The sequence below is a fragment of the Ceratotherium simum genome, chromosome 4 (assembly GCF_057802395.1).
Source record: "Ceratotherium simum simum isolate JZ-2026a chromosome 4, ASM5780239v1, whole genome shotgun sequence".
NCBI classification, from domain to species: domain Eukaryota; kingdom Metazoa; phylum Chordata; class Mammalia; order Perissodactyla; family Rhinocerotidae; genus Ceratotherium; species Ceratotherium simum.
Genome location: NC_141903.1, coordinates 72405486 through 72422421, shown reverse-complemented (window position 1 = coordinate 72422421; position 16936 = coordinate 72405486). Strand labels below are relative to the sequence as shown.

At 39.3% G+C, this 16936-nt stretch overlaps 1 protein-coding gene across 4 annotated transcripts in view; it reads left to right on the top strand.

Annotated features, from left to right (window-relative positions):
* Positions 1-16936, top strand: part of CAST (calpastatin) — a 118956-nt gene that overhangs the window by 89090 nt on the left and 12930 nt on the right. For 3 of the 4 annotated variants that reach the window (XM_087430010.1, XM_087430012.1, XM_087430014.1), the window contains 10 exons: positions 390-485; positions 4440-4541; positions 5048-5131; positions 6347-6397; positions 6569-6640; positions 10836-10940; positions 12796-12900; positions 14227-14319; positions 15674-15718; positions 16428-16520. In XM_087430010.1, coding sequence (XP_087286136.1) covers positions 390-485; positions 4440-4541; positions 5048-5131; positions 6347-6397; positions 6569-6640; positions 10836-10940; positions 12796-12900; positions 14227-14319; positions 15674-15718; positions 16428-16520 — 846 coding nt within the window. The remainder of the gene's footprint in view (positions 1-389; positions 486-4439; positions 4542-5047; positions 5132-6346; positions 6398-6568; positions 6641-10835; positions 10941-12795; positions 12901-14226; positions 14320-15673; positions 15719-16427; positions 16521-16936) is intronic. The other variant, XM_087430013.1, reaches the window with a different exon arrangement.

Sequence of the window (16936 nt, the reverse complement as noted above, 5' to 3'; positions counted from 1 at the left end):
AAAAATAAATAATATACATAACAATAGCTGCTAAAACTTATTGGGCTTACTGTGTTCCCAGGGACTATGCAAACGCTTCACATGTTTTATCTCATGGCAACCCTTGAGATGTAGGCACTATCATTGTTCTCCTTTTACAGATGTGGAAACTGAGTCTCAGAGAGGTTAAGTAACCTACCCAAGGTAAGAGGTAAAACAAAGTTGAAGTAATGGTAGCAGAAGAGTTTTAACATGCCTTGACTTATTTACTACTCAACACTCCTTAGGCATTCAAGCAAATCACGCTCACAGCATATGATAGAGCAGAGTGTATTGTTGATCCATTGTTGTCCAGTCTTACTAATCAGATATTTCTAAAAATTCTTCATCAGACCTGCTTCTTTTTGCAGGAATCTCAGGCTGCTGCCCCGACTCCTGTGGAAGAGGCTGTGTCTCAGACCTCCATGTGTAGTGTACAGTTGGCACCACCCAAGCCAGCTACCTCGGTGAGTGATCCTCTGGGCATTGAGAAAGTAATGTGTTTCCTCCCATGCACTTTCTACTGTATATTACCATCATATTATTCTATTCTGACAAGATAAAAATAAAATCTTAAAGAGTTATAATATCTGCTGTTCTTTGGGCCTCAAGGATGTGCTAGAAATTAAGACTAGATTTAAATTTTAGTTAAACTGCTGCAAGCTGTGTGTTGCTTTCACCTTCTGAAATTCTTTCTAGTTCCTCAGCTGTTGTGGATAATCATGCTTTTTCACTTTCCTGCACCTTTCAAGCCTATTTGGAGTTCCACAAACAGCCCGATGTTACCTTTTGTTGACTCTCCTGGTGGAAGAATCTATAACAATATCATCATGACTCTTCCCCACTCCCGACTGAGGGGAGAACAGATGGACTCAATGCCTTTCCATTTCCTTCTTTTCTTGACTCTCTCTCACTTTCTAATTTTTGTATGAAGCATGATATTTAACTAGTTGAATCTTTGTTTCCTTTTGAATTCTGTGGGTTTTGTTTCTATTAGCAGATAAAATCTGACTCAGAGGATAATAGCTGATGGAACTATATTTCATTACTACAGACTTAGTGAAGCTACACTCTGAGTAGCTGACTGTTCTAGATGCTTTGTAATATCTTCTCATCAAATTTTCACGAGGATACTATGAAGTCTGTCTGATCATCTCTCTATTATAGATGAGGGAAATGAAGCTTGAGCCATGCACTTAATGTTTCAGAGCCTCAGCTGAGATGAAAGATATGACCCCTGCTACTTTTGAGTCTAATGTGGGTGTGGGCCAGATCTCAAGCTTCCAGGACAATTGGATCATTCTCATATGGAAAAAGGGCCGTGGGAACATGGGTGAAGGAGCCCCTCTCCAGGAGGATTTAGGAAAGGCTTGCAGGGAGGACAGGATCACGGTGAGAAGTGGGAGTAGCTCTGCTTTGCTGGGGGGACCAGTGAGCCGAGCACAGACCACCAAAGAGGTGTGAAATGCTTGGTGTACTTGGGGTAAGTGCATTTAGTTGTTTGAGAAAAGGGGGCCTTGAAAAAAGTGTAGGGCAAGTGTTCTTGGTGCCTTACGGTGGCTGCTTCCTACCAAGGAAGGCCTTGGTGCCAACTGCAAATCTCCTCCAAGTCCAGGGTCTCTCTCCTGTCATAGACGGGACTTGACCCCCTTTTGTTTTTTTGAGGTCTCAGGATACTCTCCAGAAACTTTTACGTTGTGGTAACTAGGCCACAGGTCACAGTGGTAAAGAAGAAGAGAGGAGGAGAGAATCTGGGAAGAGACTGGTGAAGGAAGTGGGAACAGGCAGTGATTAGAATCAAAAAGACAATGGCCAACATTCCAGGGCAGAACTCTTGTGACCTAAATGTCTGTCATCTACCTCTCATGCCAAGTGTGACTGCCAGGGCCTTGGAGGGCTCAGTTAGTCCCTTTCCAAACTTTATCTTGACTGTAGAGAGTTGAGCACTGGATTTTTAGTGGACAGAAAAAGAAAGAGCTCTTGTTTTTCCATTCTCTAACCTCCTTCCCTGGGCCTCTGCTCCACCAACTCTGGTTTCCACGGTTGCCGAGATTACCATCGCTGAGGTTAGTTGGCATTTCTGGGATTCTGACACCTGTGGGAGCCAGAGAGAAGAGCCGCGGAGTGAGATAAAGCTCAGAGGACTCAAGAAAGGCTTGAGGATTCTTGAGCAAAAGGAAATGGAGCCGAGGAGGGAAATGAATGTGTGCTCTGTGCAGTTCTGGTTTGTAAAAAAAAAAAAAAAAAAAAGTTTGAGGAAATCCAGAGACCTGAGTTCTAGTTCTGAATTTGACAACATGGGGCCGGCCCCGTGGCTTAGCAGTTGGGTGCGTGCGCTCCACTACCGGCGGCCTGGGTTCGGATTCCGGGCGCGCACCGACGCACCGCTTCTCCGGCCACACTGAGGCCGCGTCCCACATACAGCAACTAGAAGGATGTGCAACTATGACACACAACTATCTACTGGGGCTTTGGGGAAAAAAAAGGAGGAGGATTGGCAATAGATGTTAGCTCAGAGCCGGTCTTCCTCAGCAAAAAGAGGAGAATTAGCATGGATGTTAGCTCAGGGCTGATCTTCCTCACAAAAAAAAAAAAAAAAATGAATTTGACAACATGAAATACTACAGAAATAGAAATTTCAGTCCTTAGTCCTGTTTCCAGATTCCTTAATTCTTAAGACTGCTGTGCCTCCTAGTTTTTCTACCTCTGTTTCACTTATTTCTTAAGCCAAAGGGCACAGGCTTGGGAAGCAGTAGTTTCCAAAGATTCTACAGCACCGAGTAGGAGAAAACTAGAGTAAAGTGTGAGCAGGTGTCTCAGATCAGGTAGCAACTCAGATTGCTTGGCTAAGACTTAGGTACCACTGCAGCTCTTGCACTTGAGATAAAATCCCAAACAGGTGAAATACATCAGGGAGTTTTGTTACCCCCGGGAATAAAATCTATGCAGTGTCCAACCGCTAGATGGTGATAAATCACTTCCCACTCAGTTTCCCTTTCCTCACTGGTGCTCTCTCCTTTTGCAGTGCAGCTTAGCAGAAAAACAACTTTTCTTACGTAGAATGATGGCTAGGCTATATAAAACAGAACGACCCTTTTAAAAATTCCAACATGTACTCCATGTGAGGTCATAGACTTTTATGATAAGAATAAACTTTGAGACATTTTTGACCAAGACCAACCGTAGGAAATTCATCGACATTGCAACCCAGGACTCACACAGTAGAAACAACAGTTTAATGAATGATACTTACCCGTTTTAGGTATGATGCATTCTGTTTTCTATTCTTTCATTAAAAAAAAAAAAAGTCCTGGCTATGCACTATTAAATTGATTTTATGAGGCACTAATGTATGGATCATGACCTGTAGTTTGGAAAAAGCCAGATCTAGTCCTATCTTTTAGCCCAAACATAGTTTCGCCTTTATTTTCCTTTTATACCATTTATATTCTGTGTTCATCCAGTTTCATTTTAAATAACCAGCATGGCTGGAGCTCACTACATCATGAGGGAACACATTTCATTTTGAGCAACTGGACCACAGGTCGATGGTTCTCATTGTGTCGCTTAGGTTAGTTGGCCACAGGCAGTCACCTGAATCATGTGTCATGATTCACTTACCCCAATCAGCAGGAGCCCACTTTGACCACTAGAAGCCACATAGAGAACACAAGCTTTTATACCTCAGTAGATGCTCAATCTGAGCCACCGTTGCCTCCGGGATGGGCCAGGCTATTTCACAGAACATTGGGAAGAGTATCCTCTTGTGGGCCTTCCTGAAAATCTTTCTCTGCCATCTCTTGAACAGTCACCATAAAGATCACTTCTTTCTGCTTTCCTGGTTTTCAACATCTCTGTGGTATACTCATTCCATTGTCTTCCTTATTTCCAAACCAAAATGCTAGGTTAGATCTTTTAACTTTCTTGATGTCAGTATATGTTGCACAAACTTAACATTTAATATAAGAAACCTGCTCTAGTTTTTAACATTTTAGGTGTTTTAGACATAGATTCTAATTCAACTGATAATTCAAATTATTAAAAGATGACATGTGGGGCCGGCCTGGTGGCGCAAGCGGTTAACTGCGCGTGCTTCACTCTGGCAGCCCAGGGTTCGCCAGTTCGGATCCCGGGTGCACACTGACGCACGGCTTGGCAAGCTATGCTGTGGCGGTGTCCCATATAAAGTGGAGGAAGATGGGCGTGGATATTAGCCCAGGGCCAGTCTTCCTCAGCAAAAAAGAGGAGGATTGGCAGATGTTAGCACAGGGCTGATCTTCCTCACAAAAAAAAAAAAAGGATGACATATGCTTCTTATGTAGGCCTAAAATAAGCATATGCTTTTCTGAATTGTTTGATATAGTCTCTTTTCAAAGGAGTGATTAACTACCTACTTAGTATATCCACTAATGTGCTTTTAGAAGGGCACGGTGCCGGATGATGCTGTAGAAGCCTTGGCTGGTAGCCTGGGGAAGAAGGAAGTGGATCCAGAAGATGGAAAGCCTGTGGAGGATAAAGTCAAGGTAATGGCAGCTCAGGTACTTCTAGAAAGTAACTATCGTTGATCGCCCTCGCTCCCAAATAAATTAGTCATCTTTTTTTTTAATATTTCCTACGACACATGACCAGCTGGCTTTCTCTATTACTGTGCATATGGTGATTAATAAGCTAAATGTGAGGGAGCATCAGTGTTTAAGCGCAGCAGTGGATGGACAGCATGCACAGGTCAGAGTTCTCGGCTCACCTTTGTCCACCTGCATTCCATTGCTGAGGTCCTGAGAGAAGTGGCAGCTGCCCCTACAGCTCCTCACAACTGCCTTTAAGCCCAGCAGGCTTGGTGGTGGTGTGTGAGCCTGCTGAACTAGGATGCAGTGTGTTGAAGATTAGGTTCCTGTAGGAATTCTACACCTGTGGCCATATGTACATTCTAACCTAATGATGGTTTTATTTACCTCACATTTAGTCACTCAGACATCTACTTTATGGGAAAAGATGTATTAACAATGAAAATGGTATAATTTTTATTCAGGAAAAAGCCAAAGAAGAGGATCGTGAAAAACTTGGTGAAAAAGAAGAAACAATTCCTCCTGATTACAGATTAGAAGAAGTCAAGGTAAACAGGCTGGGGTCTTTTTCTATTTTGTTTTAATTCATACTGAATTTCATATACATAAGGAAAGGACATGGAAACAGACTTGGAATATAAAGATCTTGTTTCTTAATATTTCAAACACCAAATACTATTAGTCCACTAATATCATCCACACTAGACTCAAAGGTAGCAGGGGCCCTATCTTGCATCTCAGCCGAGGCTCTGAAAGGTTAAGTGCCTTTCAGTTTGAGTGTGGAGCACACGTGCCCGCCATGGTCCCATCGGCCACTTGGGAAATTTGCTGCCTTTGCAGCTAAGGGATAGTGGAGAACAAGCCCAGGTTCCACTTTCCTCCTAACTGAGGGATGGTCAGAAGGTACGAGCGAACCTGCAGAGATGGAAAAGGGGGTCAAGGAGCTTATGTCAATCAAGGGAGAAGCAGGGAATACTTGCAGCCATTGCACCTCCTCGCCTTTTGCATAGACAAACAAAAAACCAACTTGCCCAGTTTATCAGGAAAAATCATCATATATATCAGTTTGCAGTTATTTATTTTTGTGTATGTGGGTAAATAGGATTTACCTTTTATTTCTAAGTCTTTTACTAAAGAGCCCCAATTTTTGTCCTATTACTCGGAAGTGGCACTGAGAGGCATTTGAAGCTTGGCATCATCAGAGCCCGAAGTTTCACCACAGGATGAGCTCGCTGAGGTCAGAGACTGTGTCTATCTCAGTTTCTGTGGTGTTCCCAGTGCTTACTACAGGGATTGGGACAGAATCGAAGCATATTAGTTGGATGTATTGCTTATAAAGTTAACCAGCTTTTTCCAGGCAACTGCTGCAAAGCCCACCCCCCAAGCGAGTGACAGGCTCATCCCATGCTCCCACAGTGTTCCACCCACAAGTGCCCTGTCACAGCACATGTGACTACGTTAACTGTTCTCATGTTTTTGTCCTGCATGTTTTGTCCCCACTAGTTTGTGGGCTTCTGAGGTCACAAGCCATGTCCCATCCGTTTTGTAGCCCCTGTGCCTAGGGAATGTCTGATGTATGTGGGCTGTTTGTAGACATGAACTAGTTAGAGCATATTCTCTGGTGACAGAATCTAATGACGAATCTAATTTATTATTACAACAGCATCAGGTGTAACCTGTCAACCTCTTATAATGTTTACAAGAGTTCACACGCAGGATAAATGTGAAATGATTCAATGCCATGTGTTTCTCTCCCTGGGTAGGATAAAGATGGAAAACCACTCCTGCATAAAGACCCCAAGGAACCACTTCCAGTAAGCAAGCCAGTTTTCTCTGAGTATATCTTTCTCATTTGGCCCTGATTGTTAATTCAGGAAGGGCATAGCTTTCTTTCTAATGAGTTGATCGGCATATAAACAGTGACATCATTTTGAAGAGGAGACCAATGAGGTAGTGTTTGTTGATACATTTCCTGATTCTTGCAGCCCTTGAGTGAAGACTTTCTTCTTGATGCTTTATCTAAGGACTTCACTGGTCCCCCAGACACTTCATCTCTTGTAAGTCTGAAACTCCTGGTTTTACTTCCTTTTAGAGTGGCAGAAATACATGGAAACTTGTGACTTGGAATCTGACTTGGGAGCTGAGGAAACAATCACAAAATTAATGGCCCTCAACACATCATAGCCATTAAAAATGTGTTGCATCATGAAATACTGTTCCAGCACAGGGGATGTTTTCCACAGTATAACTAATTGATGCAATGAGCATGTACTCCATCAAGCACACCTATGAAAAGAAAACTTAAAATTGAGTTTATCCAAAAACTCTTCTCAGACAACTTGGTTATTTCTACAATATCATTTTCCAAATTGCCTCCCAGAGAAACATAGCTCTGTGTGGAATAGATAGCCTTCAAAGGGAATTCTGTTACTAGATGTTGGGTAATGGTAAGCAGGTTTATAACTGTAGGATTTTCAGGGCTTTTTATATGCAAATGTATTATAAGTCTGTTGGAGTTTCCAAACTTATATAACTGCAGAACCTTTCTTTCTGAGGTCTGGGTTATCTGTTTACATCTGTTCCTGTGTGGACAATGGCATGGAAAATATGTATCAGTTGAGAGAGAGAATGCGTGACAACTAGAAGAAATGATTCCTTGGAGTTGCCCAAAGTTTTTGCTCTCGATGAAGCAGTAAACCCTTCCAAGGATTACTAACCAGTGCATGTTCCTCACTACACCCCTATGAAAGCATCACGCCCAGGCAATTCAGTCACCCTGCTCCATGACCTTCCTCTCATCCTCTTCCATACAAACAGACCACATGACAGGAGGCACCCCAGCCCTGATTTAGGGAAGAATATAAAGTGAGCAGTATCCTGGGAATGTGGAAGCATCATTACAATGATGCAGAACATCTGAACAAATTGTGGGGGAACCAATGCCTTAATTTCCTTCCTCATCCTATCTTTATTTTTACTAAAACAGTTAGGGTATTTTTCTTTTAGAAATGAAGAGAAAATGTAACAGTGAATTTATATGCCCCTCCCCCCCAAGGAGATGTATAGCCATGAAATGATTAGAGATAAAACAACCATTTTTTTAAAAATCCTACTCTTAGAAGATGAACAATCTAGCCAAGAAAGTTTGTTAGTGACAACAATTTAGTTAATAAAGTAGAAATAATCCATTATGGTAAAAGTCAATGGTCAAAATAGAAGACTATTTCTAGGAGAAAGTCCCAAGAACTTTGGGGGAGAAGTATCATATACTGACTCATAATTAACGTTCCAGTATAAAAGGCTACTGTGCATACCATGTTCTTTGATCACAATAAAATGGAATAGAAATTCTATTTAAAAAGAGAAATTTTAAAATATTAGTGCTGAAATCAAGAAGTAAATTCACAATAGACTATTTTAAAAATCAAGGATAAGACATCACAAATCAAAATCTTTGATAAGCAGCCAAAAAAGTATTCATGAGATACATTTATTGTCATAATGCCTTCATCAGTAATAGAGAAAAAGAGAAACTTGATAAACCAAATGTTAATTTGATTTTAAATTTCAAATTTAAATAAACTATTATAAAGCTATTATATAGCTAATATTATATATTATAAATAAGCTTTTATTTTAAATTTAAATAAGCTATTGTAAAGTAACCAACCAAAAGAAAGGAGCAGTAAGGTGATGAAAATAGCAGCCGGAGAGTTAACTGGCCAACAGTTGTTTCTTTTGAAATAACTAACACTTCATAAAATACTGACAAATGTAGATGAGAAAAAAACTTACAAATATAGTTAAATTTTAAAATGAGAACAATAATCAATGTAAGGATCAAATAAATTATTAATAGTTCAAAGCCAAGAGTTGGTTTTTATGAATGTCTAACATTTTATGAAACATTGGCAGATATAATAGAGGAAAAAATATTACAAATAAAATTTAGCTTTAAAGTAAGAAAGATATGATCATCAGTACAAGAGAACAACTAAATTATAAAGAAACACTGTGCAATAATTTTCTAAGAAATTTTTTTTTTAAATTTTTATTTATTTATTTTTTCCCCCAAAGCCCCAGTAGATAGTTGTATGTCATAGTTGCACAGCCTTCTAGTTGCTGTATGTGGGACGCAGCCTCAGCATGGCTGGAGAAGCAGTGCGTCAGTGCGCGCCCGGGATCCAAACCCGGGCCGCCAGCAGCGGAGCGCGCACTTAACCGCTAAGCCACGGGGCCGGCCCTCTAAGAAATTTTTAAACAAAAATATGAAACATACAATTCACAGAACCTAAGCAAAAGAAAAACTGAAGAGATTAGAACTGTTCTCAAACTTTCCTTCCAATAGAATTTTAAAATTGACTCTTAAATGTTTAACACTAGATTGTTCCCATGTGATATAAATATGTCCTGGAAAAGATGGCCTACAATAGTTGTTTCTGCAAGTAATGATGGTCTTAATCTTAAAACTTAAGATAACACTTAAATCTACAGATGTAAAATTATTAACAAATGGAATATAAAATGATTAAAATAATTGTTTGCTATTGTTGGAAATTAAACATTCAATAGCAGGAAAATAATATAGCATAGTAGAGTATCAAATAAACAAATGATTATGTCCACGTAAAAGATATGTTTTGGGGCTGGCCTGGTGGCGCAAGCAGTTAAGTGTGCACGCTCCACTGCAGCGGCCCAGGGTTTGCTGGTTCGGATCCCGGGCACACCGATGCACCACTTGGCAAGCCATGCTGTGGCGCCGTCCCATATAAAGTGGAGGAAGATGGGCACGGATGTTAGCCCGGGGCCAGTCTTCCTCAGCAAAAAAAAGAAGATTGGCAGATGTCAGCACAGGGCTGATCTTCCTCACACAAAAAAACAAAAATAGAAAAAAAAAAGATATGTTTCAAATTTCACATACATTCATATTTTAAATAAAAATCTTTAAAAAATAGACAATCCTTTAATATGTTAAGAGTGTCTATTTAATTTCAAGAAAAATATTCAGTATTAAGCTAGAGGCATTTCCCTTAAAAACAGAAAGTATGAAAAGTTCATTTGTCATTTCTGCTTAATGTTGTGTGGAAGAATCATTAAAAACACGTGAAAAAGAAATGACAAACATTAAAGGAATATTTATGTATATTTGTATACAACACATTTGTAGGTAACATTATGTATGCTATGTATATTATTAGTAACAAATTAGAAAATATAATTATCTAATCAGATGTCAGACATATAAAGAAAACTGCAATAGAAGAAATGAATAGAAAAATAAGAACACAAAGAAATTAAAACACTACATCTAAGACAGTTTGACTAAATGTCTTAAAAGAATGATGATTGTTTCCAGTCATTTTATATATTAATTTTTTATCAAAATAGCAATAAGTTACTTTATATTATTCAAAAATATATTCTAAAATATATTTTAAAATATATGCATAAAAATATGAAAAAATACTGAAAAACATTTTTCAATATTTTTAGGGAAGATTAACCCAACTAAACACTAGGATTTATTGTACAATAATGATAAAAAATACAATTCTGAGTCAAGAAGCAAAGCCACAGGTCACTGGGAAAAAAATCAAGACGAACATAAATGACAGATTTAGCATATTTTTAAAATGAGAGAAATCATGATTTCAGAGAGATTCTGGAATAATATAGTATTTAACATTAAGAAAAAATAATAATACTGAAACCCCATACCATATACCAAGTATTAAAGTAACAGTAGTACATCATTTTATACCTAATATATTATCAGAATTGAAAATATGTGATAAATACCTAATTTAGTCCAGAAAGGCCCTAGGAAACAGGCATGCTCGTTCATTGCTTTTAGCAGTATGGAGCGGTTTGGCAGAATATAGCTAGCACCGTAAAAAGAACCACTTCTAGAACTTATTCAGAGTGACTAATGACAAACAAGAAAGCTGAAAAACTGCAGACAACTTAACTGTACGACAAGAAATGTGTAAACAAACCATGAAACTCTAAGTCATCATTATTAGAATAACAAATATGAATAGGAAATGGTGTAAAATAACGCAATGGAATAGGAAGTAAAATATAAATTGCTCTTAAGATTGCGTTACTATGTGTCCATTTGAGTCAAAAGAACAAACAATCGTAAAGCTATATTCAGAGTAGTATTTAGTGATGGCATCGTGGGCATAATTTTTATATACAACATGTTACTGATCAGAATATCTTTCTCCTTTGTTTTTTTTTTTTTTTTAGCAAAAGCAACTTGAAGATGCTAAACTTTCAGCTGTCATCTCTGAAGTGGTTTCCCAAACCCCAGCTCCAACCACCCACGCTGCAGGTCCACCCCCTGACAGCCCAGTAAGCAACATATCTTATTTGTTTTCACAGCAGCAACGTCAAGAAGACAGAAAATAGTACTTTTGCTTAGAGTAAATGAAAATAGATAAAATCGTTAGGAGGATTGGACACCTTCTGTTTCAGAAGCAATAAGGCTGGCGATTTAGGGAGATGACAGAGAATATCTGGAATGGTTAAATGAAACAATGTATGTGAAAGTATTTTACACACAGTCGAGGACCTTAATGTTATTGTTACTTTGTTAGAATTGAAAGTGCAATCATGTGCATGTGTATATATCTGAATTATTAGATTTTTAAAATTCTCGAGCTTTCCTGATAATTTATTTTCTTCTCCTTTATATTTTTCCTGACACATGCTATAAATACTATGCATTATTTAACCTCAAGTTTATTTTATGGAATTGCTCAGTGTTTGAGCTTCTCCCCGACAAAAATTCACAAACATGTCATGGAATTGCGTTATTTTACCCCCATTCACACCAGGAAAAAATTGTCGTTGTTCATGCTAGCAATAGAAAAACCTCAGTATAAATATTGTTTTAATTATTTACATGTTCTAAGGCAAGATTGTGGGTCCAAAGCTTTTCCAGACTTCCTTGATTAATTTGCTGTGCAGTACCAAATTATACATTATCAAGGAGACCACGGCACATCAAAAGATAAAGGATTGCCCTAAACCAGATCCCCATCTCCTTCAGTTGAGAACAAGTGCCTCGTTTGCTAGATGGAGATGAAGTGGCTTAGTGAAGTCAGCTATGCTTCCTTTCCTTTTGATGTAGCATCAAAGCTTACTTAGTGCTGTACTCCGAGATTCTGAATGAATTCTCTTCCTGTTGGGTCAGCCTCAGGATCATCTGAAAACATCCAGAGGCACAAATGACAAAGCCCAGACCCAGCTGTGCATAGCTCCACCGTTAGCTGCTAAATCCTGGTCTCTAATGAAGCACTTAAAACCAGTAAAATGCTGTGTGTGTGTGTGTGTGTGTGTGTGTGTGTGTGTGTGTGTGTGTGTGTGTGTGTGTGTGTGTGTGTGTGTGTGTGTGTGTGTGTGTGTGTGTGTGTGTGTGTGTGTGTGTGTGTGTGTGTGTGTGTGTGTGTGTGTGTGTGTGTGTGTGTGTGTGTGTGTGTGTGTGTGTGTGTGTGTGTGTGTGTGTGTGTGTGTGTGTGTGTGTGTGTGTTACACATCCAAAATGATGAAAGTCCCTGTGCAACAGAAAGAAAGAATCATTAATTACCCAGGCTGCCATTTACACTTCAGTTCTTAATACTCAGGTCAGGGGTTCTGCCCTGATTGAGGCTATTAGTAAACATCTGGATTCAAAAGCCTTTTTGCCTTTCACAAGTATGTTTTAAAATGACATCTTTCCCATCACTTTTCCCGTCAGAGTCTAGTTTTAGTTAATACTTTGAAGACATCACTAAAACTAGGTGTAAAGCTTTATTTACTTGGGAATCAAAGAGTAAACTAAGCCATCATAATTCATGTGAGTTCTCTTTGCTGGGGACTGGTATGTCACCAGTAGTGCTACATACACTGAAAGCATTTTAAGACCTCTTTTCTAGAAAATCAGGCCAGGAATGCCATCTTTTCAGGAGGGACTTCTTTTCTTGGAAGAGAAAGACATCTGGGGTGGAACAGGGGTAGACAGGCGCAGACAAGTGCAGAGAGTGAAAGGTCAGGAGAAAGAGCACCGTCCAAGGGGCGCGGGTCCAGGGCCTTCCACCCGCCCTGCCGTTGCCCTGGTGAAAACCCCTCGAGCCTGTGGAAGTCTTAGTGGCAGTGTTGGGGCCACACTCCAACAGGTGACCTGATTTGGCTAAGCAGTGACTAATTCTGATTTACTTTCTCTCAGAGTGGCAACAAGGAACTCGACGATGCCCTGAATCAACTTTCTGACAGTCTAGGGCAAAGGCAGCCTGATCCCGATGAGAACAAACCGTTAGAGGATAAAGTCAAGGTAAAAGAAAAAGATAAGTGAAAATTCAAGATTTTTATAGTATGGAACACCCTACTCTCCACACAAAAGGAAAAAACCGCTCTGACTTTGTCTAGAGTTCGTGAACGGTTGGATAACTTAAGTCTCCTTTTTTCCTATTCTGTTGTCGATGCTGCGTTTCTTCTTTTCCTCAGTGAGGACTGTATTGTGGCACAGATTCGGGCAAATGTCCTGTTGGTGAGATCGGGCTTTGTTAAGATAGAAAAGCACAGCTCTGCTTTGTTAATTTTATCTTCTTCCCACATTAACTTTTCTTGGTTTTATCTGGTAGTAAGGACATCATATATATGATACACACATATGTGCATTTTTTAGATTGACGTGTTCTGCACGTGTAGTGGCAGAGGTCACCTATTTGGCAGAAGTTTCCCTAGCAGCCTTCTCTGCCGACATAACTAACTCTTCATGCAAATTCCTAAAGGAAAAGAGCACTGGACTAGGAGTTGAGCAGTGTGCAGAGGTTTGTCTACAGACACAACCTATTAACTCTACATATCTTATACAACACTTATAAGTACTGATTTATACTTAACAATATACAGTACTTCACAGTCTGTTTAGCTTGGAACAAAGAAGTAACTGACCAGCCAAATCAATGTCGCAAAGACAGGGCATTGCAAAGAATCCTTAGGTCTTGATTCTATGATTGTCATAGGATATTGATGTTAACCTGTATTTGAAAAATGAAATTAGAATGATGCAAAACAATAAGATCTGTCTCCACCCCCAAGGAGGGGGCACTGAGTGTCACTGAATCTGTGACAGAGAGACCAGCCACACCCCACTGAAGTGGGGATGCTGCTTGCTCAACAGCAGGTAATCATCACCTGCAACACAAGCAGTCAGCACGTCCATTCAGATTTGCTGCTTGTCCTGGCCCTTCGGGGTTGCTTAGAAATAGTCAAAGTGGTAAATATTACCTCTCTAAATGCCAAGGTACAGAAGCTTGATTTTTTTATTTGAAAAGTGAAACTCACATAAAAAAAATTTTATACCCTTGGTTTTATCTCCTTACGTGGTTTCTGAGGGTAATTATTTAATCATTTATCTCAATTGAAAAATACAGGTAGAAAATTCAGAGTTGTGGATTGACATAAAGAAGCATGTGTTCACTTTTTTCAACTAATGATCGGTTGAAGTCATCCGTTTTGTTCTGTTGCTCAAAAAATAAAAACAGACCATTATGTTTTGTCTCAGGAAAGTATAATAAATGCTGAATGCTACATTTTAGAGTGTCTTCTCTAAGTGAAGCAAGAAATGAATATTAATTCTGTTCAATGTTTATAGGAAAAAGCTAAAGCTGAACATAGAGACAAGCTGGGAGAAAGAGATGACACGATCCCACCTGACTATAGACACCTCTTGGATAAGGATGATGAGGTAAATGAAGGCAAATGTCTGCACTGGATATATACTCCAAAGCTTTTTAAATTCAAGCCTCACTTGAATGAATAGGAGGTGCACTTTAACAACAGCATAAAAATGTAACATGACTGACTGACTTAATGTGTCCCTGATGAGCAGGCTGTCTAGGATTCTGTTTAATATTTATTGGAGCCAGTGTTGTTTGATGTTCACTGTGCTGGGCACCTATGGTGTAAATAGAGGGGAATAATGTTCAGTCACTCACTGATACTTAACAATGATTCCAAGGACTGTACACAGATGAATTCTGTTTGCAAGAAAAGGCTATAAAAAAGAATGATATTTGTAATCCTGACTGAACCAGAGTCTCTGTTTAAGGAGAACAGAAAAGGAGCTAGTATTGGAATAATTAATAGGGCAAATAAATAAGGTACCTCCAAGTCCTGGGGTCTCCCTTTCTTCCTCCTCCTACACCACCACCAGGACTGTTGAGAGTAAAGACAGGCAAAACCATATCACAAGTCCTATTTCAGTGTTTAGATATAGAAAGAAGTCCCTGGCCTTTTGTCTCTAACATGGAAGCCAGTTTTCCTTAGATCAACTTGGCCTGTACCCCACCCCTTCCTGTTCGGCTCCTACTTGCAAGTCAGTGAGATGATAAATAACCCTTTCCAGGCCTGTTCATCAAACAAAATCAAGGAAACCCAAATTACATCCTTCTCTTTCTGTACTGATTCATTTGGTGAGTTTGATGACTCCCTGGTTTAACGAGGGTTATCAGCTTCAATATCTCCTATTACAGGACTCAGTTCTCCTTACTTGCGTTCAGTATTCCTTAAGACAGTAATTCTGCATCCTACTAGAATCCTTCCTGCTTTGATAGTACCACGTGACCCTGTTTGTCTTCTCTGGCAAGTGGATTGTTTAATGCCCTTGCCTTTGTAGCTGGGAAAATCCCTGATGAGTTGTACTTGTAATCTTGACTGAAAAAACTCTAATATCTGTAGACATTTCAGATCCGAAGTGTAATAAGCTGTAGTAAATAAAATCTAAAAACACATTACTTTTGGTAACATGTTAAGTAGAATTATAACACATGGTGGCAGAAAGGTCCTAAATAATTAGTGTTTATTTCACTCCCAGGACCAGATTCTCACTCTTGCATTTTCCCCAAGGCTGTTGAAATATACTTACAGGGAAGTAATTAAGCAAAACTGGTGGAGAAATCGTAGGGATTATCAGTTATTGCAAATCTATACTCTGTTTTATCCAAGTGAAGTCATTGGATAATGAATTATATAAATACTGACTACACCTAAGTAAACCTTTACAAAGATTTGTTTAATCAATAGTGTGCTTTGTTTTTAAGGGCAAACCAGTGAAGCCACCTACAGAGAAACCCGGGGAATCAAAGGTAAGTGCCATAGCTGCATGTTTCCAGTAAAATTTTTTTATTCTAGCTGCAACTTTTACATTTTAGAAACCTAAAATTTATTGAATGCCTACCTTCTGCGTGGTATGATGCCAAGGTGTGCATGTGAGAATGTGTGTGTGTTATTTCCTTTTAGGCTTCCCAAGTGCCCTTCAAGATAGGCAATTCCATTTTCCAGATTAGAAGTTTGAGGCTCATAGAAGACTAAATAACTTGTATAAAAGAGTAAAAGAAAATAAAGCAGTCAAGATTATCCTGTTTTGTTTTATTTATTTATTTATTTATTTTGTGAGGAAGACCAGCCCTGAGCTAACATCCAGTGCCAATCCTCCTCTTTTTTGCTGAGGAAGACTGGCACTGGGCTAACATGCGTGCCCATCTTCCTCTACTTTACATGGGACGCCGCCACAGCATGGCTTAACAAGCGGTGTGTTGGTGCGCACCCAGGATCCGAACTGGCAAACCCTGGGCCGCCGCAGCAGAGCGCAAGCCAACCGCTTGCGCCACCTGGCTGACCCAAGATTATCCTGTTTTCTTATCTCCTTCACAATATATTAGTTTGTTAGGAAAAGAATGTCAGCAAGGTTTTTTTTTTATAAACATCTTTTATTATCAGTGATATGGGAAAATGTCCTATATAGCATTTTTGCCTGTGCTTCTTCACTGATGGTTATTTCTATTAATATCTCAGAAATCTGCAGATGACAAAGACTGTGTTGATGCCCTCTCAGGGGATTTTGACAGCTGTCCCTCAACTACAGAAACCTCAGAGAACACAGCAAAGGTACTGTGTTTTTTCATACTGACTTTCTTTGAATGTGCGTGTTCATGTATGTGTGTATACATATATATAATTTTAGAATGTAAAATGAATTGAATGATGCCGTAGAGAAAAGAAAAAATATCTATAATTCCACTACCCCCAAACGCTATTATTTTGTATATTTCTTGTCTTTTTCATATGTATATGTTTTACATATTTCTACTTAGAGACCATATATTGCTTAACATTATTTCATAAAATTTTTCCGTGTTGCTTTATAATCTCTATAGCCATCATTTGATTGCCACATTCTGTTGTTATGCGACAGTAATGCTTTGTCGGTGGTCATTTAAAATGAGAGCAGTCCCTAACGATGCCACGCTCTCATGCCCGTTGCCCTCTGGGGTTTCCTGCCCTGCCCAGCTGGCTGACTCTCC